At 36.3% G+C, this 27,799-nt stretch overlaps 1 protein-coding gene and 1 long non-coding RNA gene across 5 annotated transcripts in view; one reads left to right on the top strand and one right to left on the bottom strand.

Annotated features, from left to right (window-relative positions):
- LOC117337922 (caskin-1-like) overlaps positions 1–27,499 on the top strand; it is a 161,611-nt gene extending 134,112 nt beyond the window's left edge. For all 4 annotated transcript variants that reach the window (XM_033899071.1, XM_033899078.1, XM_033899085.1 and 1 more), the window contains 7 exons: positions 7,956–8,150; positions 12,481–12,591; positions 14,339–14,440; positions 15,417–15,555; positions 19,960–21,924; positions 22,608–22,680; positions 23,416–27,499. In XM_033899071.1, coding sequence (XP_033754962.1) covers positions 7,956–8,150; positions 12,481–12,591; positions 14,339–14,440; positions 15,417–15,555; positions 19,960–21,924; positions 22,608–22,680; positions 23,416–23,515 — 2,685 coding nt within the window. In that variant the 3' untranslated portion in view covers positions 23,516–27,499. The remainder of the gene's footprint in view (positions 1–7,955; positions 8,151–12,480; positions 12,592–14,338; positions 14,441–15,416; positions 15,556–19,959; positions 21,925–22,607; positions 22,681–23,415) is intronic.
- On the bottom strand, positions 22,530–23,480 carry LOC117337944. The gene is made up of 2 exons (XR_004534922.1): positions 23,366–23,480; positions 22,530–22,670 (listed from the first exon to the last, which is right to left on the bottom strand). It is a non-coding gene; the product is annotated as an uncharacterized LOC117337944 (long non-coding RNA).
- Positions 27,500–27,799: the final 300 nt, after the last annotated feature.

A 27,799-nucleotide genomic window follows, 5' to 3' on the forward strand; every position in this document is an offset into this window, starting at 1 on the left:
TACCTTCAGTAAATTTTGATCATTTCTTCCATGAATTTCCTGAACATTTCCGCTGATGTGCTGGGGAATTTTTTTTTTTTTCCGAGATGTCCTCAGTTTTGCTTCCAGAAGGTCTGCAAGATTGTCATGCTTCATTTGAAAATAAACCCAATCAAGAGGGCAGAAAATAATAAAACTGGCTTGTTTTTCTATTAGGGTTACCAATATTATTTAAATATAGGCCAACCCCTACTTTATCTGACATGATCTCCGAATATTTAAAACGATGACGGCATGTGTGTTGTGGAGTTACATTACGAACATATAGGACGATTGCTTTTCAATTAAATAGCGATGCATTGCACTGCATCATGACAGCATTGTTGCTTGCTTTTGGTTAAAAACGGAATTTGTACAGCGGAGAAATATCCAAGGACACTATGTCAACATCTAGATCTAAAACTTTGAATTTAGATTCGGCATAATCCGTTGAGATTAAATTGTAATTCCTACAGATGTTAATTTATCAAAAGATCTCGAAAGATAAATTGTAAATATTGATGAATCTTCTATTTGGAAATGTGCAATATGGAAATTTTATCCAACAAATCGAGGAATTCTGTTTTATTGAAACTCATCCAAAATTTACAGATTCCAAAATGAAAGCTGTGCCTTAAAATTTCGAGATTAATCATGCGCATTCCGAAGACAGCATGCTGACTAGGACTGTAATCGTAAGCATCAAATAGTGCGTGCACAGCTATGTCTGATAGTAACTGATTCGGTAAATAGATTTTAGAGCGTTCCGAAATTTGTTTCACTTGTAAAACTGAATTAGAAATCCAAATCCGACTTAATGCTGAGTTTTTTCAATTTCTAAAGCCTAGATGGCTTACAGCTCTGTGAACATGAAAAATTTTCATGCAGTATTATTTAAAATCAGATTGAAATTGGTTTTAAGATATCACATGCTTTGATATCCATTGGTATGATAATTCCTTCAATAAAATAAATACTTGGCAAAGTTAGAAAATTGAAAAAAATAAAAGAGGGGGAAAAAAACCAGTTTGATTAAGTTGACCATGCTTTAAAGAATCCAGGACAAGTTGACCCAAATCTTAAAGTAAGAATGCTTCTGGAAATATGAAATTCTGCACTAAAAGATTACATGTAAAGAGTACAGAAATTTGTTTTTAATGAATCTTATGTTTGATAGAAGTATATTAGATTCTGTTTATCAAATGAAACTGATTTGAGAAATTATTGTGAAAATTCGAGTCAAAATAAAAACTTAACACATACTATTTATAATGCTGTATTTTAGCAGACAAATAAAATGAAGACATAAATTGAATTCAAATTAATTTCTGTATGTTTTTGCATCGAATAGTAATTCATGTGTCGTGTGTAAAAATTTGACTGACACTTTCAAAGAAAATAGAAATTCTTTAAAATCATTAATTTTCGTTTTCAAAGAAAAAAAATTCTGTCGTAGTTGTAGTCAGACACACAAAGAAAAAAAATCACATATTTATTTTGAAATAAGCACATGCATTCCCAAGTTTTGACCTCATTACATTAAAGCAGGGGGGGGGGGGGGGGGAGGTAAAAACTCCACTTTAATTAATTTAAGGCACATAATATTTTTTTTATTTTTTTTTTTTATCATTTTCACATTTTTATTGAAATTTTATCATTTTCACATTTTTTATTGAAATTTTATCATTTTCACATTAAGCAGACTATGTTTTGGTACTCACTGTCAGACAATAGTTTATCAGTTTTGATTCTACTGATGAAGAGTGACTCTACATTCCTCGGTACAGAGGACTATTTCGTAATAAATCGTATTACGATTAACATTGTCTTCCCTAGTGGTTTCACGAGTATAATACTAGTCTAAGTAACTTTCACTCCCGCCATCAAATACACAGCACAAAAAAATCAATAAACATTCTCCACAGATGCAGTTTCGATTCACAATATTCATGTGTAATGGAATCGCAACATGTTCTGATATTGTGTCTGACTTCACATATGTTTGAATATATACAAACATAAAGTCACAGTTTCCTAGAATTTTGCAAAAAGAAAGTGTGAATTATTTTTGCAAACATCTTTAAAGCATAATGATCACATGAAAAGTTATGTCGAAATTTGTAATTATCAAATGATATAATCGAATAAAGAGATTTGTTTTAATTATATCAAGCTTGCATCGCTTGCTTGAATGGAGAGCCCACTTGTTCACTTTTTAGATCCATGTAATTTCAGAAATAAGCATGCTGTCAAAATTATTGGAAAGAGCTAGATGCAGATAAAAAAACAGACTTTTTTTATTTTTTTTTTTTTTTTCGTTTTGGAGTAAATTGAATTATTGCATGAAGGAAATTGTGTTGGAATGCCAGATGTCAGAATATTACATGTTTAATTGAAAAGTTGAATAGAAGAACGGAAAATTGGTGGCTTTTTGCATCAGTTTTTGCCTTTTCTCCATGTTCCCTCTAATTGAGTGGAAAATTTCCTATTTAATTATTAATGTCTGGGTTCCCATTTTGTGACTGAACAATGTATATACTATATGTGGCTGTATAACAATTCACAGTCGGACAATTTTAAAAGAAGCTTGTCCCAAATTAAACTCATTTATAATTAAAAAAAAAAGCAAGTTTAATAAAAAGATTTTTTTTTTTTTAATTTGGACTAGAAACAAAAACAAGAGAGAATACTGATGTAATAGTAATAACAGTAGTGAATCGTAACTAAGCATCGATAAAACATCGGCAGAGTATGAGCTAAAAGTCTAAATTGGCATGGAGACCCTTGAAAAAGTACAATGAGAAAAGGCAAAGGTGGATGCTGTTTATGGTTTGAATATTAAATTGGACAGGTTTGAGCTTGCTTTTTCCTTGTCGATCTGGTTTACTGCTCAAGCTTGGCATTGGAAACGAAAATAAATTCAGTACAATAGTGAAGTTTTAAAAGAATGAATAATTTAACAAGTGTATGGATTTTATGCAACAAACTTACTGCAAACTGCCTGTATACTGTATATATATATGTATGATGATGATTTTTAATCTAGACGAGTAGCCGTGTGTAGTTCGATCAGCACAAAACAATTTGATATTTGAGTTTAATCGACTTTTATTGCGTGGGTCCCTGAGCCAGTGGGTTACCATTATGTAACCCAGGGGTGTCGTAGGAGGTGTATGCTATCGCGCTGAATCTGTCCAACTCCCGACTCCGGCTGCCTGATTGGAGGGTAGCCGATGGAGCCGTGGTGAATCTAGCACCGATTATATACATGTTGTTGTTACTGTCGCTTCGTTATAATTCACATACCTGATGTTACATTTATACTTCTATTGATTTCTGTCGAGTTCGGCTTCCTCTAACTCTTTGATAAACCCTCAAAAGCAGGCAGCGTAAATGACAATTATTGCCGGCCTCAAGGTTCTAGTTTCAAACATCTAGCTGTAAATTTATTTCTTGTTATCACAGCCTTAAGCTGCCGCAGGAACATTCGTGTAGTCTAGCACTGCATGAATTTGTGATCGGGCTGCCGGCTTTATTCATTATTTTCTTAGAAGAGAGCTTGAAAATAACTTAAGACTGAATTTCATTATTTGTCAATGTATAGGGAGTTATGTGTGTTTTGTTGTCTTGGAGAGGGATGTGTGACCTTTGAAGTTTCCAAAGAGAAAAATCAATATTAAAACTGAGCGTGGCAGGCCACGCTGGACATCCAGCTCCTGGACACTGGCAACAGACTGCTGGACATCATGGTTGTAAGGTGACAACATTCAGAACTGGATATCAAGCTGGATATCCAGTTTATATGGCTGCAAGTTTCGCTCAGACACTGGTGACAACAGGATTGCCATGGTAACCAGTGTCTAGCAGTGCTGACATGTTTAATGGGTGAAATATCGGACATATATTCCAGAATTCTGTGACGATCATGGGTTAAATAGTATTATACTTCTCCCACAATGTATCATTACACTGTGGAATCTGAAATTGTTGCGTCGATTTGGAGACCACGCTCAGACAAAATGTCAGACGAGGCAAACAAAAAAAGTGGTGATGTTTATTCCTCAGCCAGGATAAGGCTAATGTATTTGGACTATTATGTAACCTGCCATCTTGGTAATTCTCATTACTTCAGAAGGCTTACATGTATGTGACAATTCAGTGACAAGGATCGGATGTGTGACAATTCAGTCACAAATATTGGATATGTGACAATTCAATCACAAGCATTGATTTATGTGAAAAAAATAGTGATAAGGCTTGGATTTAAGTGACAACATTTTGTGAACATTCCTTGATGTATGTGATGATATTGTGACAAGGCTTGGATTTATGTGACAATTTCGTGACCAATCTTCGATGTATGTGTATATATAGTGACAAAGAAGACTAGGATTTATTGGACAATTCAGTGACAATTTAAAGCTGGGATGTGACTACAATCTGAATTAAGGCTTGGATTATGTGACAGTTCAGTCACAAAGCTTGGATTTATGTGAAATTCTGTGACCAACCTTGGATTATGTGACAAAATGGTAACTTATCTTGGATGCATGCGACTTTATAGTCACAAGACTTTGATTCATGTGACAATTCAGCGACAATACAAGGATGTTTAGTGACAATATGGTGACAAAGCTAGGGTTTATGAGACAGTTCAGTCACATGGCTTGAATGTATGTGACTACACTGACGAGGCACTGAAGTTTGTGACAATTCTGTGACAAAGCTTAGATGTATGTGACTATACATGTACAGTCACAAATTATGGATGATTGTGACAAAATTAAGTCCCAAATAAGATGTGATTGTACTCTTCGTTGAAGTCTCATCGGATATCTAGAAATCTTTACATAAGTTCTGTGTTAATTCTGGATGTGCATTGCCACTTAAAGATCTATTAGATCTAATGGCAATTCATTAATTACTGAAATACACACCAACATCAGGATATTGAATCTGATGGCACCTTGGATATACCTGGCAATATATAGTGAATTCTGAATGTGATTGGCAATCTTGTGACTTCTGAAAAATAATTTGCCATTTGACGACATTTTGGATATATATTGAGACAATCTGGTATGCTTGGCTATAGGATGATTAACTGGCAATTGTATTTTGGCAATTCGTTGGAAAATGAGAATGTATAGCTGTATCTAGTGAAGGTTTTTTTTTGCAATTATATAATATCTTTAACAAACCTGGCAATTTTGATATCAAGAAAAACTTTGCAGTCTTCACTGGAAGTACTTGAAAATTTCAACATCAGAAAAATACTTTGCCAGGGGAGAACATATTGGATATAGATACTTGGCAATCTGGTGACGTCTTGGTATGGATGTGACAGTTTGGTTGGTGATATGATGGATATAAGTAGAAATGTAGTGAAGCATCTCAACATAACGTGGCAACCTGGTGACGATATAAAGACAATACAATGTCATTGTTATGTGATGACGATGTTAAAACAATACAATACTATTGTTACGTGATGATTTTAAGACAATACAAAGTTATTGTTTTTACGTGGTGATGATATAAGACAATACAACGCTATTGTTGTGTATTGCTAATCTTACAACCACAGAATATGTTACTGCGCTGTGAAATTCCAGAGCAACCGTTACAAAGTGATGTTGTTACGAGATTATAACAGCACATACCAACATTATATTGTGTCTGTGAGATTCAGCCAAACTCGGTACAAATCAAATTTTCATAATGAAAAAAATTAAGAGGCTACATTCCGTTACCGACTTTGCCAAGAAATATGCCTGTTCCCAGTGTACGATCACAGAGGAGGCTAGTGGATCAATGGTAGATATTTTATATACGAACTTTTAAAGTTAATTGTGTGAAGAATGTTGAAAGTCATAGAGTAGACGTTTGTTTGTTATGGTATATAAAAACAAGGTGGAATCTCATGTTTGTTATAGTATATAAAAACATCGTGGAATCTCAAGAGGGAGGGATAAGGACTTCAATTGCTGGCATTTAACATTAGTATTCTGGATTGGTGGAGAGAGGTTTAGAAAATGAATATTTTGGATTTATTGGGGTCGAAAAAGTAACATTGGAAGTTAACTGGAATGAGGGGGTTGTTGTTGAATGATATAGTCAGACTTTGGATTGAAGGGTTTTGTCTTTATGAACTTTTGATTGGAGAGGATGAAATGAGAATTTAAGTTTTAAGAATAAATATTATTGTAGGGAGTTTGAGAATCAATCATATTGTTTGGAGTTTGAGAATCAATCATATTGTTTGGAGTTTGAAGATCAATCGTATTGTATTGTTGAGAGTTTGAGGATCAATTATATTGTATTGTTGAGAGTTTGAGGATCAATCATAATATATTCTTTGGAGGGTTAAGAGTCACAAAGGTATAGTATAGAAATTGAATACGCTGCTCAAGGGATGATATGGTATGACCTTATTTCATTTTATAAGAATATCTACTGTCTCCAATACATTGATAATACCCAGGTCTGTAGTAGATAAGCAGTAGGCACAGCATTATGACCTTTGGTTCATTCAGTCGGTGAGGCCTTGTCCAGTCTGCCATTTGTGGGGGGAGTCTCTACAAGTCCCTGTACCAATTAATCAGGGCAACATCTGGATACTCCTCTGAAGGCTAATTAACTTAACCAGAAGTACTTTTATTTAGGAATTATTTGGGGAAAATGTCTATGATTCCAGTATTGAATTAGTCTGAACTTGATAAGAAAACATTAAAGTTGTCATCAAACACCAGAGACATGGAAATATTTGTGAAATTTGAGATTTGGGGAGAAGGGATTTTATTATTTAGTTGTGTAAGCTAACAATGCTTTGACGACTTTGGGATCTCCTCTGTACTAATAGATGGAGCATGATAACAATCTCTCATAGCATAGTTAGCCAGTTGACAATTTGACAAAATCTTTATCTAGAATATTTGTAATAATGTATTATCTCAGAATATATATCATAGAAAAATGATGATAAAAATCTGGAGACAAGAAATGAAAAACTCTTAAATTTTGAAGTATTTGTCTAAAACCTCATTTACAAAGTTTGCAAGTACCAACTCGTTAAGCTACTGGTTATGGAGAGCTAAAAACTCTTACAAGCTACACAGCTTTACTAGTAAAGGTTACAGTATACTGTACTCATGGTAACCATATGTTTTGGAAACCAGAGCCTTAGAATGTTGTTGAAGCCCCAGAGAGAGACAAATTGGTGCTAGTGTAAACTGTATTATATTGCAACCATCTTGATTGTTTGTGTCTCAATCTTGTTGGACATGCTATTGAATTATATTGGGTAATATTCTACAGAATCTGAAGAGTTCCATAGCTAATTGTTTATTGATCTGATAGCGAAAAGTCCGCTTTATTTTTGAATGGCAGTATTTGCATTGATATTGGTTTATGGGGGAATTTGACAAGAATTAGTTTTAAAAAAAGCAATAAAAAGTGGAGATTCTCAATTTACGTTCGATTTGAATATGAATTTTTATATAAAGTTCTATTGAGAAATTTGATTAAAAAGATATATGGCTCATTCAAAAATATTTGAGATTTCATGATGTAAAGTTTGACATGTTTAAATATCTTTATTGTGAGGTTTTAATGTCACTGCCCCAGTTCTTACTTTGACAACATGACATTTCATTCATTTGACTTAGATTTCAGTGGTGGGTGTTATCCATCCATGAAGAAGAAAATTAAACTTAGAATTGTCCCTGGTTCTGGGTTTCCTTGCAGTTACATGTATACAGTAGATATTATTCATTTATCTTTTTTCTTACTTGATCGATTTTTAGTTAGATTTATGATTTTGTTAACACACTTTTTCATGAAAAAAATTCCATAGTAAGAATCTTCTTTATTACTGATATGATTATAGGACTATAAAAATAAGGTTTTCATTATTTTTTTCTTCTTTCACATTTCAGGTAACACATAATTATGCGAATGTACAGATAAACAACCAACATCGTCTGTCTGGTCAGAGTTACGAGTCGGGCGTATCGTCACGTCAGAGCTACCACAGTACGTCAAGTTCCAGCGTCGGCAGTCTGGATCGTCTTGAAGAGGGCGGCTACAGCAGCCAAGTCAACGTGGCGGAGCTCGTACACGCAGGCTTGCCGGTAGGTACAGGCGGCGTTTACCACTAAAAGTGGTCTGTTGGATGGAGTCCATCTAAAATCCTTTTGGTCTACTGGACTGTCTGACCACCCAGAATTATGACAACAAATATACATAAAATTGTATTAAGGTGGAGTTTCATCTTGAGATGTGGGAACTATTCCTAAAAAAATTCTGAAATGTACCAAACTGTAGATTAGAGAAATGTACGTAACTTAAACATCGAAAGGTGCTCATATTCTGTAACCATGACAACCTGCAATTGAAAAAGTTTCCCTCTGGAGACACCCTGCACCCCTCTTATAAGAAGGATCAGTCACAGCCCCAGATTCCTGTCGATGGTTGTTGACCGCAGGCCCCTTAAGGTCTACAGCCCCTAAGGTCTACCAATTTTCCTGCATGCAAGACTAATTGAATTGAAAAATTGGTCTAGACCTGCTGTCTAACTATTTGAAAACAGTCACTGTGGAATAGTTAAGCATAAATGGAAATTGTGTCATTAGGACATTAGTGTCTTCTAAGTTCTAAGGAGGATATGGCTTCATCAGTACAGACTGAAGGAAAAATACTGAGGTGAAGGGCATTGGAGATGTTAACTTTGAGAGAAGAAGATGAATGTCACATGCTTATGTTATTAAAAAAGATGGCTTTACAGAAATGGAAGAGGGGAGGGTTAAAAAGAAATTCCTCAAGGGGGGGTGGGGGGGGGGGGGGGGGGGGGGGGCAGATGACTCTAGTTTTTCATTGTTAATGAAAAGGAGATGCGCGAGCTCAGGCCTCTATTACGACCTAATCAACCTCCATTGTACAATGGTGTACATTAAACATTATGAAACAGACTAGTCTTCATCCACCTAAACATTAGCCGTTATTAGCTACACCATAACCTGCATACAGATACTGCATTTAATTACCCATATCATTATGTGGTGTATCTTCATTTACCCGAGGCATGCAGGATTTTAATACCAATTATCAGACCGGTTTTCTGGTATTTAGAAAGGGCGTGAAACAGGCATTGGAATAGATTTGATGGAATAATGAGTTTATTAATTCACCACAGTGGCAAAAAAAATGGGATCCTACGATTTCTTTTAGGCTAATTGTAAGTGATACATGGTATATGAACTTTGTAAAACAAATTAGAAGTCTACTTGGACACTTTTGTCTTTCCCATCTTCAAGTAAAGCTTTTGACAAGTGAAATATGGTAGGAGAATTATATGAAAATCAGTGATCAAATTTTTAGCGTTTAACTTAAGATAGAGGAAATACGGTAGGTTTACTGTCTGATCTAGTGGGACTGTTACAATCGTGGTATATAATCTTAGGATAACTAGGGTAGGTAAGGATAACTACGATAGGTTAGGATAACTACGGTAGGTTAGGATAACTACGATAGGTTAGGATAACTAGGGTAGGTAAGGATAACTACGGTAGGTTAGGATAACTAGGGTAGGTTAGGATAACTAGGGTAGGTTAGGATAACTAGGGTAGGTTAGGATAACTAGGGTAGGTTAGGATAACTACGTAAGGTTAGGATAACTACGGTAGGTTAGGTAACTACGGTAGGTTAGTAGGATAACTAGGGTAGGTTAGGATAACTAGGGTAGGTTAGGATAACTACGTAAGGTTAGGATAACTAGGGTAGGTTAGGATAACTAGGGTAGGTTAGGATAACTAGGGTAGGTTAGGATAACTAGGGTAGGTTAGGATAACTAGGGTAGGTTAGGATAACTACAGTAGGTTAGGATAACTAGGGTAGGTTAGGATAACTACGGTAGGTTAGGATAACTAGGGTAGGTTAGGATAACTAGGGTAGGTTAGGATAACTACAGTAGGTTAGGATAACTAGGGTAGGTTAGGATAACTAGGGTAGGTTAGGATAACTACAGTAGGTTAGGATAACTAGGGTAGGTTAGGATAACTACGATAGGTTAGGATAACTACGGTAGGTTAGGATAACTACGGTAGGTTAGGATAACTAGGGTAGGTTAGGATAACTACAGTAGGTTAGGATAACTAGGGTAGGTTAGGATAACTAGGGTAGGTTAGGATAACTACGGTAGGATAGGATAACTAGGGTAGGTTAGGATAACTAGGGTAGGTTAGGATAACTAGGGTAGGTTAGGATAACTAGGGTAGGTTAGGATAACTACAGTAGGTTAGGATAACTAGGGTAGGTTAGGATAACTAGGGTAGGTTAGGATAACTACAGTAGGTTAGGATAACTAGGGTAGGTTAGGATAACTAGGGTAGGTTAGGATAACTACGATAGGTTAGGATAACTACGGTAGGTTAGGATAACTAGGGTAGGTTAGGATAACTACGGTAGGTTAGGATAACTACAGTAGGTTAGGATAACTACGATAGGTTAGGATAACTACGGTAGGTTAGGATAACTAGGGTAGGTTAGGATAACTAGGGTAGGTTAGGATAACTACGGTAGGTTAGGATAACTAGGGTAGGTTAGGATAACTACGGTAGGTTAGGATAACTACGTAAGGTTAGGATAACTACGTAAGGTTAGGATAACTACGGTAGGTTAGGATAACTAGGGTAGGTTAGGATAACTACGGTAGGTTAGGATAACTAGGGTAGGTTAGGATAACTAGGGTAGGTTAGGATAACTACAGTAGGTTAGGATAACTAGGGTAGGTTAGGATAACTAGGGTAGGTTAGGATAACTACAGTAGGTTAGGATAACTAGGGTAGGTTAGGATAACTAGGGTAGGTTAGGATAACTACAGTAGGTTAGGATAACTAGGGTAGGTTAGGATAACTACGATAGGTTAGGATAACTACGGTAGGTTAGGATAACTAGGGTAGGTTAGGATAACTACAGTAGGTTAGGATAACTACGATAGGTTAGGATAACTACGGTAGGTTAGGATAACTAGGGTAGGTTAGGATAACTAGGGTAGGTTAGGATAACTACGGTAGGTTAGGATAACTAGGGTAGGTTAGGATAACTACGGTAGGTTAGGATAACTAGGGTAGGTTAGGATAACTACAGTAGGTTAGGATAACTAGGGTAGGTTAGGATAACTAGGGTAGGTTAGGATAACTACAGTAGGTTAGGATAACTAGGGTAGGTTAGGATAACTACGATAGGTTAGGATAACTAGGGTAGGTTAGGATAACTAGGGTAGGTTAGGATAACTAGGGTAGGTTAGGATAACTAGGGTAGGTTAGGATAACTATGATAGGTTAGGATAACTAGGGTAGGTTAGGATAAATAGGGTAGGTTAGGATAACTACGGTGGTTAACGTCCGATCTAGTGGGACTGTTACAGTTTTAGGATAACTACAGTAGGTTAGGATAACTACGATAGGTTAGGATAACTACGGTAGGTTAGGATAACTACGGTAGGTTAGGTAACTACGGTAGGTTAGGATAACTACGGTAGGTTAGGATAACTACGGTAGGTTAACAGTCTCCAAGTTTATCAAACCTAGTGGGGCAGTAAGTATGGCTTCCCAATTCATTCCACTAGAAAATTGCATCTCGTTTGTAGTAGAGAGTGTGTATGGAGATGATCCGTCCCCCTCCATCAATTACCTGTAGTCCGCCAGATGGCCACGCTGTTAATCGATAGGTACGGCTGTTGTTTATAACATGCTGTGGGGATGGGGGCAAAGTCGGTGGTTGTGGTTGAAACGGTACACACATCAACAAATAGCTATAATTTTCCATGATTCTTCTTTCAACTTGTCTGTCTTCTTTTCTTCCTTTTTTTTTTTTAATTCCCCAATGATCTTCTTGTCTCCATCTCTCTGTTCCCTCTCTCTCTCTCTCGTTCAACTCTTTCACCTGCTTGCCTTGTTTACATTTCTGATACTGTTCTTTTATTTATTTCAAAGAGGCCAATTGATATTTAGAATAATTTTAAAACTTTCTACTATATTAACAAAATGTTCTCCAGTCACAAGAAACGGTCAAGAAATATCTTATCCCATTCTGTCTTCCTTTCATGCCTTCTATTTCCCCTTCTTCATTCTGCTATTCTTCCATTCCTTTTCTTCTTCTGTTGCATGAATTTACCATATATATGCACCTAATAAAAGTTATACATAGCTAGTGAAATTATGTTTATCTTGATTATAAACTTTTAAAATTGTGTATATAATCTTCACTCATTTCACTGATTCATAGATTTGTTTGAAATAAAATGTGAAATTTAAAGCACTATTTTTTACATGATTTACGGTATTTCATTATGAAATGTACATAGGTTATTTGTCCTACATACTGTGAGCTTGGTGTATGTAATAGCTAGGTTTTGTGTTAATGGAAATCCCTAAAATTTAAATTTAATTTTGTCATACACAGGATCATGAAGTCTTGCGCTGCTGGCTTCGAGATCTGCGCTTTGAAGATTACCATGGCAACTTTTTGCAAGCGGGCTACGACATGCCAACGATATCTCGTATGACTCCAGAGGTGAGTTGATCACAGTGGTCAAAGTTTTGATTCAAGTAGATCAAAAAGCATAGTGACTTGTTCAACATTAATTGAACTTTCACTTTCCACTTTTGATCAAATTCCTGACAGTTGAAAGTGAAATGTGAGTAATGAGGTTTAGCTATGTTATTGATATTTCAATCCACCTTTTAATTGGTCTTTTACAGAATTGGATAATATTCAAAATTCTTTCACAAGTTTACTTTGGTTTAATTCAGTTTAATTTCAATTGTCTCTCTAAATGATTCTCTAGTGCATGGCATTTTCCTATCCTTCTATCAACAGTGTTGGTCATTCAGGACAGATCCTGAAAGTTGGGGAAATTTCCTAACAAATTTATTTTGATATAGTTTGGTCTAATTTGGAAATTACCTCAGATATAAAGTTTTCTTTGGGAAGGTTCATGCTATCCTGTAAAAAGGAGAAAGACAAATGATTTTATTATCTGTTGCGATTACCCAGAAAACATCTATCAGTTTCTCTTTGTTGTTTACAATCATTACAGGGTAAATATTACATAAGTCAGTCTGAGGCAAGAATATCACATTTAGACAGTTGTAGACCTTTAAATGTAGTATATACATTATATATACATATATAGGCAGGCGGGGTCGGGGTCCGGTCAAAGCACGAGTCCTAAAGTTGTCTTCCTTCGTCGATTGTGTTACTATATTATATATCAAATAATTAGCTCAATGTATCATATACATGTGTTGGTGATCCGAAGATAAAGATTTGAATTTCCTGTCGTAATATATATATATATATATTTATATGTAAACCCTTATCTGGTGCTAAATGCTACTCTTATTTCTGAAGTAATTAAATCAAATTGTCTATAAATATTTTTAAACATTTATTATCATTTTAATAAGAAACATGGTGTATCTGATATCTAGTTACTGACAGCTGTTAACAGGAAGTGGTGGGTCATGTGACCTGCTATCAGAGAAATGCGATCCTGTCATGTGACTTTTTATCAGAAAAGATGATACCCATGTCATCATTGGTAAATAAAAAGTGTGGATTGGTCCAGACATTTTTGTATTTTTGCTGTTTTATCAAGCATTACGCCCTCCTTGCTATTTAAATATGTTTTTTTTGTCGTTTTTACACTATGAAGTCAAATTAACTTTAGAACCCTGCTGCGAACATTTCAGTTTGGTGCAAATCTAAACTGATTTACATAAATACCAGGCAAGTCTTTAGAAATAATTGTTGAAAAAAAACAAATGATTTCAGATGCAGAACCAAGTTACAAGTTGTTTAGATCTGCCAAAATGAAAAAAGAAAAATAAACGAAAAATGTATCTATTTCAGGAAGTGACAGGAAGCAATCCATTCACATTGAAGAATGCTAATCTGTATATATATAGGGCTGCATTCAGTATAATTTGAGTCGGTTCTAAAGGTTGAATTGCTGAAATAGCTTGCACTGATGTAAAAAGATATAAAAAAAATTGTATTGAAATTATACTAAACTATTAGAAATATTCAGTGAGAAAGTTCAAATGAGATTAATTACTGATGAATATATCCAAAATATTTTAGTTTAGGTTAGTCCAGACATTTAGTTTTAAAAAACTCAGAAAGTCACATTAAGGTTTTGAATTTATGAAAATTTAATCTACTGACCTTTATATACAAGGTCGTTAATGTATTTCACCAGCTCTGATGCCCTTGAGGTTTATGTTTGTTAACTAGCATATCCATTTAATTTTTCTAGGATCTGACGGCTATAGGAATAACAAAACCGGGCCACAGAAAACGCCTCAAGGCCGAGATTGCTCGCCTTAACATTCATGATGGTATCCCGGATCATAAACCAGTAAGTGATATGACAGTGCATGCAGTGGGATTCTCTGTTTTACCAAAATTAATCACTATTGATTTGTAGATTGAAGAAACTAACTGCTAGAATAATGGCATAAATATCTGCATTTGGCTTTGAAAATCATGTCATGCAAGCCTGGTGATCTGGCAAAACAGCAATAATAGGATTGCAGTGTCGTTTGTTCTGGCCTAGATTTGGCAGATAACTGGAGAATTTCTGATTGATTTTGTACGGTACCTTGTACAGGTGCTTACCTACATGTAACCGTGTGTGCTACAGATAGGCCTATCTGAACCAGAATTTTGCTTAGAAATCTAATTTACCACCAAAAGCAATTATCCAACGCTGTAATTTCCGGTATAAATCTTCCAATGGTGTTCTTCCTAAACTGTGACCTTTTCTTTTAATGTGCCCTGGTGGTGATCATTTTCCAAAGATTTAATTAAAGGCATAGTGTTTAAAGTTTGCTAAACACTAGATGTGATGTACTAAGTTATAATTCTATAACAATTGTGATGTACTAGGCTATTATTCTATAAAAGATGTGATGTACTAGGATATTATTCTATAAAAGATGTGATGTGCTAGGCTATTATTCTATAAAAGATGTAATGTACTAGCTACCGGCTCTAGATGCGATGTCATGAGTGAAATTTGAGTCAGTGTTATGATGAGAGTCTCATGAAAAAAAAAAAGATAGTGAATGATCTTATTAAAAAAAAAAAAAAACACCATTTCTTGATATATTTTTGAAATATCAAAAAGTGGAAAACTTAAGAAACAAGTTAATATGACTTTATCCGGATTAAACACAGATTTGTACGGCGGGTATCGTCAATGAAGCAGAAGACGCTTACTCTTCCGGGACACCTGGTCTTAATTCTCCTTGTACTTTTTCAAGGTTCTTTATTCAAAGATACATATTTTTCATTCATATTTTACCCTTGTTTAATAACTTTTGTGCTTACAGACGTCAGTTATGGAATGGTTACACCTGCTGAACCTGGAGCAGTACCACGCCACACTAGTAAACCAAGGCTACGATAACGTGGACTATGTCACCGACATCACCTGGGAAGACCTGGAGGAGATTGGCATCCAGAAACTTGGTAAGGTTGTACCCTGAGACTTAATTAAAGATTCTACCCAGACACTCAGTAAGGTTCTACCCAGAGATTCAGTAAGGTTCTACCCAGAGACCCAGTAAGGTTCTACCCAGAGACTCAGTAAGGTTCTACCCAGAGACTCGGTAAGGTTCTACCCAGAGACTTAGTAAGATTATACCCGGAAACTCAGTAAGATTCTACTCAGACACTCAGTAAGGTTCTACCCAGAGACCCAGTAAGGTTCTACCCAGACACTCAGTAAGGTTCTACCCAGAGACTCAGTAAGGTTCTACCCAGAGACTCGGTAAGGTTCTACCCAGACACCCAGTAAGGTTCTACCCAGAGACTCAGTAAGATTCTACCCAGAGACTCAATAAGATTCTACCCAGAGACTCAGTAAGATTCTACCCAGAGACCCAGTAAGGTTCTACCAAGAGACCAAGTAAGATTCAACCCAGAGACTCAGTAAGGTTCTACCCAGAGACTCAGTAAGGTTCTACTAAGAGACCAAGTAAGATTCTACCCAGAGACTCAGTAAGGTTCTACCCAGAACCCAGTAAGGTTCTACCCAGAGACTCAGTAAGGTTCTACCCAGAGACTCAGTAAGGTTCTACCAAGAGACCAAGTAAGGTTCTACCCAGAGACTCAGTAAGGTTCTACCCAGAGACCCAGTAAGGTTCTACCCAGAGACTCAGTAAGGTTCTACCCAGAGACCCAGTAAGGTTCTACCCAGAGACTCAGTAAGGTTCTACCCAGAGACTCAGTAAGATTCTACCCAGAGACTCAGTAAGGTTCTACCCAGAGACCCAGTAAGGTTCTACCCAGAGACTCAGTAAGGTTCTACCCAGAGACTCAGTAAGGTTCTACCCAGACACTCAGTAAGGTTCTACCCAGACACTCAGTAAGGTTCTACACAGAGACCCAGTAAGGTTCCACCCAGAGACTCAGTAAGATTCTACCCAGAGACTTAGTAAGGTTCTACCCAGACACTCAGTAAGGTTCTACACAGAGACCCAGTAAGGTTCTATCCAGACACTCAGTAAGGTTCTACCCAGACACTCAGTAAGATTCTACCCAGAGACTCAGTAAGGTTGTTCCCAGAGACTCAGTAAGGTTCTACCCAGAGACTCAGTAAGGTTCTACCAAGAGACCAAGTAAGATTCAACCCAGAGACTCAGTAAGGTTCTACCCAGACACTCAGTAAGGTTCTACCAAGAGACCAAGTAAGATTCAACCCAGAGACTCAGTAAGGTTCTACCCAGAGACTCAGTAAGGTTCTACTAAGAGACCAAGTAAGATTCTACGCAGAGACTCAGTAAGGTTCTACCCAGAGACTCAGTAAGGTTCTACCCAGAGACCCAGTAAGGTTCTACCCAGAGACTCAGTAAAGTTCTACCCAGAGACCCAGTAAGGTTCTACCCAGAGACTCAGTAAGGTTCTACCCAGAGACCCAGTAAGGTTCTACCCAGACACTCAGTAAGGTTCTACCCAGACACTCAGTAAGGTTCTACCCAGAGACTCATTAAGGTTCTACCCAGAGACTCAGTAAGGTTCTACCCAGAGACTCAGTAAGGTTCTACCCAGAGACTCAGTAAGGTTCTACCCAGAGACCCAGTAAGGTTCTACCCATAGACTAGGGGAGGTTCTACCAAGAAAATAGGCGAGGTTCTACCAATAAACTAAGGGAGGTTCTAACAAGAAACAAGGCGAGGTTCTACTAAGAAACTAGGGAAGGTTCTACCAATAAACTAAGCGAGGTTCTACCAAGAAACAAGGGGAGGTTCTACCAATAAACTAAGGGAGGTTCTACCAAGAAACAAGGGGAGGTTCTACTAAGAATCTAGGGAAGGTTCTACCAAGAAACAAGGGGAGGTTCTACCAATAAACTAAGGGAGGTTCTACCAAGAAACAAGGGGAGGTTCTACTAAGAAACTAATGGTAGGTTCTACCAAGAAACAAGGGGAGGTTCTACCAATAAACTCAGGGAGGTTCTACCAAGAAACAAGGGGAGGTTCTACCAAGAAACTAGGGGAGGTTCTACCAAGAAACAAGGGGAGGTTCTACCAAGAAACTAGGGGAGGTTCTACCAAGAAACAAGGGGAGGTTCTACCAATAAACTAAGGGAGGTTCTACCAAGAAACAAGGGGAGGTTCTACCAAGAAACTAGGGGAGGTTCTACCAAGAAACAAGGGGAGGTTCTACTAAGAATCTAGGGAAGGTTCTACCAAGGTAGGGTAAGGTCCTATTTATGCTGAAATTAATCCAACTTATTACACATGGGGTTTCGTAGATGATTTAAAATCATTAATAAATGAATGTTGTGGGAACATTTCTTCTAATATTAAGAGCAGTGGCCAGGTTGGTTAAACTGTTTCAGAATTGTGAATAATGTTATTTCATTTTATTTTATTGAGTTAAGAATTTTTTTGTGTGAGAATTTAGATTCTTCAACCATTAAGCTTCAATTTCTTTATTAGAACGAGCAGATTTATATCAATTCAATTGTATTTTTAGGTAGAAAGTATCGCAGCTTTTAAGAAACCATTGCATCATTGATGCTGCACTGATGAGATTTCTGAATTAAGCTCAAGATATTGAAAGTAATCAAATTACAGAATTACAAAAAAAAAAAATATTTAAGAATTTGCCAGTTTGAAATGCAGAAGAGAAGTCTGATAAGAGGTGACGACTGTTCTAATTTGACAATTCTTTGGCTACAGACTTCCTTCTGTTGTTGCGCCTGGCAGGCTGGTTTTTTGGTTTCCATGGTGATCAGTTTCACTTCTTTTCCCAAAGGAAACAGAAACAAAATGGCCTCATTTGAATCAATAGGGAAGACAGCTTAGGCTGGCTCCATTTTGTGCTTTCAAATTGAACAATGTATTGAAATTGGAGTTGTGGTTCTAAGTCTGGTAAACTATCAGCAAAAATCGTTCTTGTTACCATCAACGATAAACAATCGCTTCAAAATTATCCCGTAAATCATGAAAATTAAGTTGATTCAGAATAATCTTTTTTTTAAATGTTTCCTTTCAAACTTAATACTTTTATTGCATTGGAACAAATATGATTTTAAAACATTGACATTTTTATTTCTCTAGAAAATCGTTTGGAAGAGTTTAATGTGCAAAAAATATGGATGTGAGATTGGATTCTTTCATGATAAAGTAATTTTATAGGAAGGAAGGGGGATTTACAAAAAAAAAAAAAAGATTTTTTGCAAATGCTATTGCTCAATTGTATCATATATCTTGCCAAGTTTTACAATACATTGAGTTATTTTCAAAAAAAGAAAAAGGAGTTTGACAGTATGATATATGTTTGCAGTAAACAAGATGGTTAACAGGTAGAGAAATGGTTTTTTTTTTTTTTTTTTTTATTTTTTTTTTTTTTAAGAAACTTGGAGTTTGAAACACATGGGTTAGGTGTCTGAGTAGTTTGACCAAATTTAAAATGTGTAGTGAAAAATTTTCAACAGATGAATTCTGTCTGATTTGATTAAGTTCTTCCTATGTTTCAGGACTGTTCAGGTAGAATCCTGTTTTTACAATCGTCCTTTGCATTGTTGTTGTGAAACTTGGAAACATTCCATCACCTTTCAGTATCCATGGCAACTGTGGCTATTTTTTTCTCTCTTTTATTTCTGGAAGGCCAGGTTCACAGGGATTTGAATTAAAATTTGATTTTCACTTGAGATCTCGGTATTATATTCTTCCCACACACAGATAAACCTTGTGAGGGATCAAAGTAGCTATGCTCTCCGACAACTTCATAGGTCTCTGGAAACAGACCTTTGGGAATAGTTTGTAATCCAATTTGTGTTGGGATATCTGTAAACTCTGGATGAGGGTTACGATTTACAGTTTCCAGATTGGTAGTGATAAAACATTCACAGTTATTGAACTTTCTATATGGGGTCAGGGTCTTATATTTACCCCATTTGTAAAAAAAAAAAAAAAAAGTAATAAAAAATATATGCTTAAAATGTTTCATGAAATTTGTAGATAGTATACAACAGAGGAATATATGTATACAATATATATATATATATACAATGTCCTATGCCTTTCTGAAAGACAGGATGTCTCTGCCCTATATATAACCTCATAAATTCATAAAAAAAAATAATGAAATAAAATTTAAGCAATGTTTCATAATTTAAGGTAAACAAAGAACTTACTTTCAAAATTTTTTTTTGCTTTCAATGAAATATTTCTATTGTTGGGTAGCTAAAAAAATGTATATAGTGGAAACAAAAGAAGAAACTGCAGAATAATAGCTCTTCAATTTACATGAAAATGGGTCTGTGTTTAATTTGTAAATCAGAATATTTGAAGTACTAATATTAAACAATTGTTAATGATACAATTAAATTTGTTTACAATTAATCGTGCTGTTTGTTTTCAGGTCACCAAAAGAAGATCATGCTGGCAATAGAACGACTGAAGAGGATTATGTCGGGTTCAAAACGTCTCTCCACCATGGACAACAACAAACGTTCATCCGGCGAGGCGCTGGAACCACCGGCCAATAATAACACACGATGGTCAGCTGGCGAGGTCATGTCGTCATCGTATAATGGTCAAGACATGGCCGGAGGCATGCCCTACAAACCACGCCGATCGTCTTCAAGTGAGAACTCTAATAACGCTAACATAGACTTCTCGTCGGCTACATCGTCGCCATTCAGGAACCGACACAGCAGTGAAAGTAGCATCGATTCCTGCTTCCTTCCTCCGAGTCCTAGTGGCAGCTCAACGTCATCGTACCAGCCAGACGTCGTGGCCATACAGGTCAAACGGTCAACATCTCAGTCGGGTCCGGCACCGTACCAAAAGGAGTCTCGGGACATGAGTGGTCAGACAATCACTTATCAGTCGTTCCAGGTTCCAGCTACAGGGCAGCGTTTGTCTGATAGCATGGACCGTGAGACTACGCCGACGGGTGACGACGTCATGTACATAGTACAAGGATCGCCCAAGACATCGCTTCCCGTGGCAACGGTTGTTCCTAAAGCAGCCATTAAACCGAAGCCAGTTGCTAAAATTATCGCAAAGACAAAGCGTACTAGTCGCGAGTGTTCGCCAGACATCATAGACATTGAAAAGCATGAGATTGAGAAAAACCAAGATGTGTGTCACAGTCCATCACATAATGGCGGACATCGTAAGTCGGATCATATTTACGATCAGCCCCAGATACACAGTTCAATGTCTCCGTGTCACAAAAAGATTGAACTGCAGGAAATACCTGGTTCACCAAAGACACCGGTTCATAAAATCAACAAAAATGGTGCTGTGACTGAGCCTATATTTGTCTCCACACAACAGGAAGTGACATCACAGCCACAGAACTCTCCTCAACAGGGGTCACCTAGTGGTAAAAGTAGGAAAGTTCCACCTCCTCCTCCTCCAAAACGGACTAATTCCATCACACAACGATCTGACCTTGGGGGAAAAGAGCCAAGGTCACCGCACTTTGCTGGAAGCATACCTAAGTCTGCAGTACAGGGGCAACCAGTTGTTAATAAACCAGAGCAAAGTTCACATGTAAAGGAGCAGGCATTTGCAAATTGTGTTCAGAGTCTTTCACAGAGATTTGGAAGAAAACGTGAGGAATCGTGCAATTCTGATGAGGTGGGGAGTTCTGATGGGGAGGAGTTTCCCCCACCCCCACCTCCTGTTGCTATGGATATTATCACACCCAAGCTGCACAATTACGGAATTCCTAGTAAGGAGGAGAAGAGCAGTATGGGTAGTGAGTATCGACATCAGGGCAAAGTCAAAGTGGAACATGGTATGTCTCCGGGTACGGTTGTGAGTAGTACCCATAGCCCTGCCAAGACTGTATCTGCTAGCGAGGATACGAATGAAGGAAATGTAGAAAGTACGTTTGGTGTGAAATTACGAACACAACCCACGGTGTCGGTGACGGCCCAGGGCACACCGCCCCCAACTCCTCCCCCTAAGTCACATGGTGTAGTTCAGGGCGTGGCTCAGTCTGTGTCTCGTACAAACCCCATTGTGTCTCATCCAAAACCGTCACCGCCACCGAAAGTGTCGTCTGTGAATGGAGGTCACTCTCCACATCCGATCCGTAGTGTTCACAGTGAGATAGGAAGTGCTAGGGACAAGAGAAAAGACTCTAATCCTAGCCTGGACCTGAATACCTCCACATCTAGTGTCGACTCAAACACTTTGCCGTTCGCTAATGAAAATGTTGGGACAATTAAACAACGCACACCTACTACCAAACCCTCTGTTGTGCTCATTTCTGAGGAGTTTGGTCAAGGAAATTCTCATGTGTTCCAACATCTGTCTGGCGGCACTAACACGGTTTCTGCTACACAACATCCTGTCACATCCCACAGGGGTAAGTAGTCCACCTGACACCGGTCATACTCATCATCGAGGATAAGAAATACACCTAACACCCAGTCATTCTCACAGGTAGTAAGAAATACACCTAACACCGAGTCATTCTCACTTGTACAAGGGTATCAAATACACCTAGCTCCCAGTCATATATATACATAACACCCGGTCATATATATCTTGGGTAGGAATTACTCCAATTCACACCTGGGGTAGGTAATACACCCTATCAACAGGTCATATTCATTGGGGGTAAGAAATACACCTAACACCAGGTCATATTCATCGGGGGTAAGAAATACACTTAACACTAGGTCATATTCATTGGGGGTAAGAAATACACCTAACACCAAATCATATTCATCATGACCAGTACTACACCTTAAGGCTTACACCCAGTCGTATTCATAAGGGGTGTGTCTGACATGTCACATTCAATGGCTAAAAAACCAGTTGAGTCTATTACAAAACCACCATGTTTGGAATCAAATCTCAAAATTTATGTCATATTTATTGTACCGCTCGTAAAACTGAGGTTTACCAATGGAAAAAATGCAGCTGCATAAAAAGGCTTCATATCTTAATAAATAACAAGGCCAGAAATGTGAATATTTCGCTTTGATTATGATTTCAATGATTAGAGGCATGCTCTTACATTTTTGGATGTTTTTGTCACTACAGAATTGAAGAAACCAGCGGTGCCCAAGAAACCGGGGGTATCCATGGTGATGACTTCAGGACATACTACAACAAAGTAAGCATCGGATATAAATGGGGGTCAAGGTCATGTCAAACAGGACAAGCTGGTTACTGTCTATTCATAAGATCTATTTGGAAATTCTCGGCTCACAATCATGGTTATTATCAGACATTAGTATATATATATATACAGTTACTGACTATTAAGCTGTTACACATTTGTATCAAGTTGCTCACATTAGTTCTACAGAATTCATGGATGACCAAAACGCACAATACAGCATCAGGTCATGAACCATTTGTAGATATCATTTCATATTTAATCTATTCCTGCATCGTGTTATTTACATTAGCCCAAAGGTCAAGGTCACTGTTGCTAAAAAGAGGGTGGATGTTTAAGTATTTTGAGCCTTGCTAGGTTACTTTCTCTAGTGCTCAATCAAGCGACCATATCTCTTTGTTAAACTTCAGGGGTCAGAGGCTAGGAAATGTCTTTGGTTTTCCTGGCCATTTTAGGAACTGTTTTTTGCTGGCTATTTTAAGAGCTTGTCGCCTGGTCGAAATTGGAAATATTTAGGTTACTGGGTTTTGTTTATTTCCATGAACGATACCATTTTCAAATCTTTTGGGTAATTTGTTGGAAAATTATACAATTGGGAATTGGGGCCTTAATTCGGGCTAGAAAAACATTGATTGGGGTTCCTGGTCACTTTCTCTGGTATACCTATCAGGTCACTTACCAGGGCTCTGTTTGATTATATGTGCTGACCATTTTTGTGTCCCATTTCAGACCTGCTGGCGGCGACGTCTTGAACGACATAGACAACATGTTACAGGGCTTGACCGATGAACTGGATGCCATGCTGGAGGAGGAGATGAACCTAGAGTGACCAATCGGCCAGTAGAGATGACCAACTTCTCCTACACTTCTGTTCTACGGCCAATAGTCCACATCTAGCTGGAGAACTTTATGTGGCGTAGAGGATGAACTCCAATGTCTTTAGGTTGATATCTGGGTTACAGAATGGATATTTCATCAGAGCATCATCGTTATCATTTCTACGTTGGGAGCAGATTTGATCAGACAGGAATATTGTGGAATTTAACATGTGAAAAAAAAAATCTGTTTGGAAACAAATATCCATCAAACCCCATTTACTTACAGTCTCAAAAATGTCAGTCTGATAATTAGGAATAACATCATTCTGTACATGGAAAAAAGGTAACATCAACTGTCTTAACATAATTGACAATCAAAATATCAAGGATAGGGATTTGATTGGATGATGCATATTGAACATTGATTGGTTACAGAAAAATCAAAGGAAGCATTTGATTGGTCAGACGATCAGGAGTAGGCATTTGATTGAATGATAATGTTTGAAACACAATCCAGGGTACCTCATCAACATCAACGATTGCTGATTTAAGGTGCTTCAAAGATCAAATGTCTTTTTTTTCTAAATTCCTGATTTTAAATTTAAAAATCATAGGTGTGCAAAAAGCTGTACATTTCATGTAGGAAATTTTTTTTAAATTTTATGTAGCTAGTAATTAAGAATAATTAATTTTTGATAAAAATTAGTATACTGACATTTGAGATCATGATACGGGCAAAAGCAACATACATATTTAACATCAAGTCGATAAACCTTCAGGAATGTGTTCAAGGAATTTTAAAGATGTCAGTCTAATTTGTGTAGTTGTTTATCTTGGAAATTTGTCCAGAAACTGTTCTTGCCAGTTTGGTTTGCTCTGTGAATTGTTTGATGTGATATATGAAATATTTTATCAGTATTTATTGTAGTTCTTTGTCTCTCTGTGAATCGAGACATGCCGAAGCTTTAACGGGGACATTATGTAAACACAAACACTTGTATGTCGTCAGACAGTTCCCCTTGTATGTTTCACTTCTCCTAGAACTTACACTGCCTTGTGAAAATTATGTGTAGCTTATTTCTCTCTGATGTGTTCTGATTATAATGTTATTTCCCCATTTTCAAAATTATTTTACAACTATTCTCTGCGGTGTGAAATGTGGTATCTGTTTCATCTTGTGTAGAAGGGAATCTTTTTCCATCATTTCAAATATATCTTAAAACAAATACATTTTTAAATGAATTCATATTTTCTAAATTTTTAGGAATCTTCAATTTAATTTTTTTTTTAGTCTTCAAAGAAATTATTTCGAAATCTGGTATAAGGTATTGCTTCGCATGTAATGCTTTTTGACATTCCCTACTGGTCAATGGGAGACAACTCTCGATCAAAATGAAATCCTTCTCATCAAAGGATGATAATGCATATGGCAGGAACTGAATTTCATTAAAATATTTTTTTTTTAAATCAGTAAGATTCTGAATAAATTTGAAAATACCTTCTTGTTTAACTTTCGATATTTATTTATTAAACAAGATTGTTGCAACAAATACATTTCAGAACATACCACAGTTTAAGAAATAACTAAAGTTGTTCTTCAGATATTTCTTCTTTCTTTTCTGAAGTGCTTCAATTTTGAGTAATTTTCGGATATGCCTTTGTCTCAGTAATTTAATCTGTTACAAAAATGTTGCTTTACTTGCATACAAAAGAATCTAGATATTTTTCATTTTGCAAAAAAAATTTTTTTCTTCTTTACATTTATATAGCTTTTCATAATATTACTGGCCTATGTATTGTAGGTTGTGCGAGTCGGTACCAGCGCTATACTTTCTCACTGCCTTTAATTCAGCAGTGATGCAAGTACAATGCATATTTGTATTTTAAAATAATTTTTAAAATGCATGATTATATTTCTTCTTTATATACATGTATACTTAAATTTGTATTTGTGAATGTTACCTTTCAAAGGAATTTCGCTGTTGAATATTCACAACTTCAGTTTTATTTAAAATGTGGTAAAACTCTTTAAACTCTCATTGAATGTTCATCACTTATATGTACTTCTATAGCCTTTTGTAGGATGTATATATTGTGGATAGTGTATGTGATCATATATGATTGGATGTCTCATTAAAATTTGTCGCTGAAATCAATGCATTAAGAATGATAACGTGATGTTCGCTGAATCTCCAAAATTATACATTATGTGGATCAATATTAGTATATAATACATATACTACGAGATTTCTTGAAAACAGGAACAAAAGCTGTGTGCAAAAATTTCATAGAACTGTTTTGTGCGAGTTTATTTTTCCCATAATGTTAAATTGTGAAAGTTTCTGTACTTCGGATACATTTTTTTTTTTAAAACTAAAGAGTGCTCATAACTTTGTTCTAGTCTGAATTTGTGCTTCAGAATTAAAGACTTCAGGACTACGGGGAAATGCCCGAGTGTTCAGTAATTAAATGTCAACTATTTACGAAATTTATTGAACCAGGCTTAGTAGTGTAGTTGTGCCTGGCGATTTAGTTGTAGGATTTTGTGTAAACCGAGGATAATTAATCGTGTGTGAATTTAAGTTATTTGGCAATACCTTAGGAATAATAATGTTATATTTGTAGTTTGTTGTTAGAAATCGTTTTTAACAACTTATCGAAGTAATGTTACCATATCTTACCAATGATGTACCTATATCCAATCATAAACCCATGTAATTCCGATTTTAAATATGTGCATCTCCGCTTTCGGTCCATTGGTTGCAGACCTCACTTTCATTTTGTAGTGTTGCCCTGATCCCATCCCATCCCATCCCATCCCATCCCAAGGCCTGTCATTAGTAAAATATGGTAACAGAGTTAAATTATTTAAATAAAAAAAATCAATTAAGGTTGTGTTGAAAAATGTGAGTGTTGTTGATCATAAGCATGGCGAAATCAAAATCATGGTTGTGTAATTGCTACGTAAATAATGAAATAAGTCCACCATTAAAATGTAGGTATATATGTATATATATATAACAGTTTATACCCCAATAAACAACTTTAATGTAATGATATCGTTCTAATTAAAATTTAGTTCCATAACAGCCAAGACTATTTCTGCATAACAGACCAATATCGATGAACGAAGTATGGTTGAAAATTTAAAAGGTGACAAATTTAAACAGCTTTATATTTTAGATTTCTTTAAATGATTATTTCATGAGGAGAAATGTTTTTTATGGAAGATATGGAAATACCGAAACATTACAGACATTTTATACAAGTTTAAATATGGGATGTAATTTTTATGGTAAGAGGAAGGGAGACAACTCAATTTCTCAGTTGTGAAATATATACAGTACATTACTGGTAGGTTATCCATTTAATGAATAGTTGACTATCATACATCTGAATTCTAAAGTGCCTCAATCCTACAAATGACTAGCTTTCTTCAGGGAACGTGTCAGTTTGTGAAATTGACACTTAAATTAATTTTAAAACCCGTTAGATGTATTATAGAAGTAAATAGAGAAGACTTTTTTTCTTTCTTAATTAATCATGAATATTTAAAATGAATGTTCGAAACATACACACTTATTTGTGAATAGTTTGTTTACCCGTTTAACCATCTCGTGACCATGTGCCAAGTTTTTGAATATTCTGTTACAATATTTATTTTAAGAATGTCCATAAGTGTGTGTAAATGTACGTGTGATTGTTACAACTCATTTTTGTTATTGTTAAAGTTTAGTTAAGAGAGTTGTGGTATCTGGATACATATTATAAATACCTTTTTACATCATTATAGAAAGAGATCACCTCATCAACAGGTAACTTTTGTCCTTAATTATCATTGATCAATTAGAGCCTTTGGGCACCGTTTATTAATTATGATACTTAATTGTACCAGCTGTAGCGGACACTCTACCAGGCAGATGAACTATGCCAAAGTCATCATACTCAACATGTGTACACACAAATGCTGAAATAAATCAAATTTCAGAACGACAGATTATGTGTTGTGTTTCTTTTTATTCATACATACACTGATATGAATTTTTAGGTCACCTGAGGCGAAGCATGCTTTTATAAAGGAATTTAAAGTTTGTTCAAATGGATGACCTTGACCTTCATTCAATGTCACAGGGGTCAAGTATGCTTAAATCTGTAAACAACTTCTTGATATCCAAAGGCCCAGAGACCTTATATTAGGTCTGTGGCATGCTGGGATGAAGAGCTTCAATGTCTATTCAAATTGATGACCTCTACTTTCATTAAAGGTCACAGGGGTCAAGTATGCTCAAATCTTT

Source organism: Pecten maximus, chromosome 1, assembly GCF_902652985.1.
Source record: "Pecten maximus chromosome 1, xPecMax1.1, whole genome shotgun sequence".
NCBI classification, from domain to species: domain Eukaryota; kingdom Metazoa; phylum Mollusca; class Bivalvia; order Pectinida; family Pectinidae; genus Pecten; species Pecten maximus.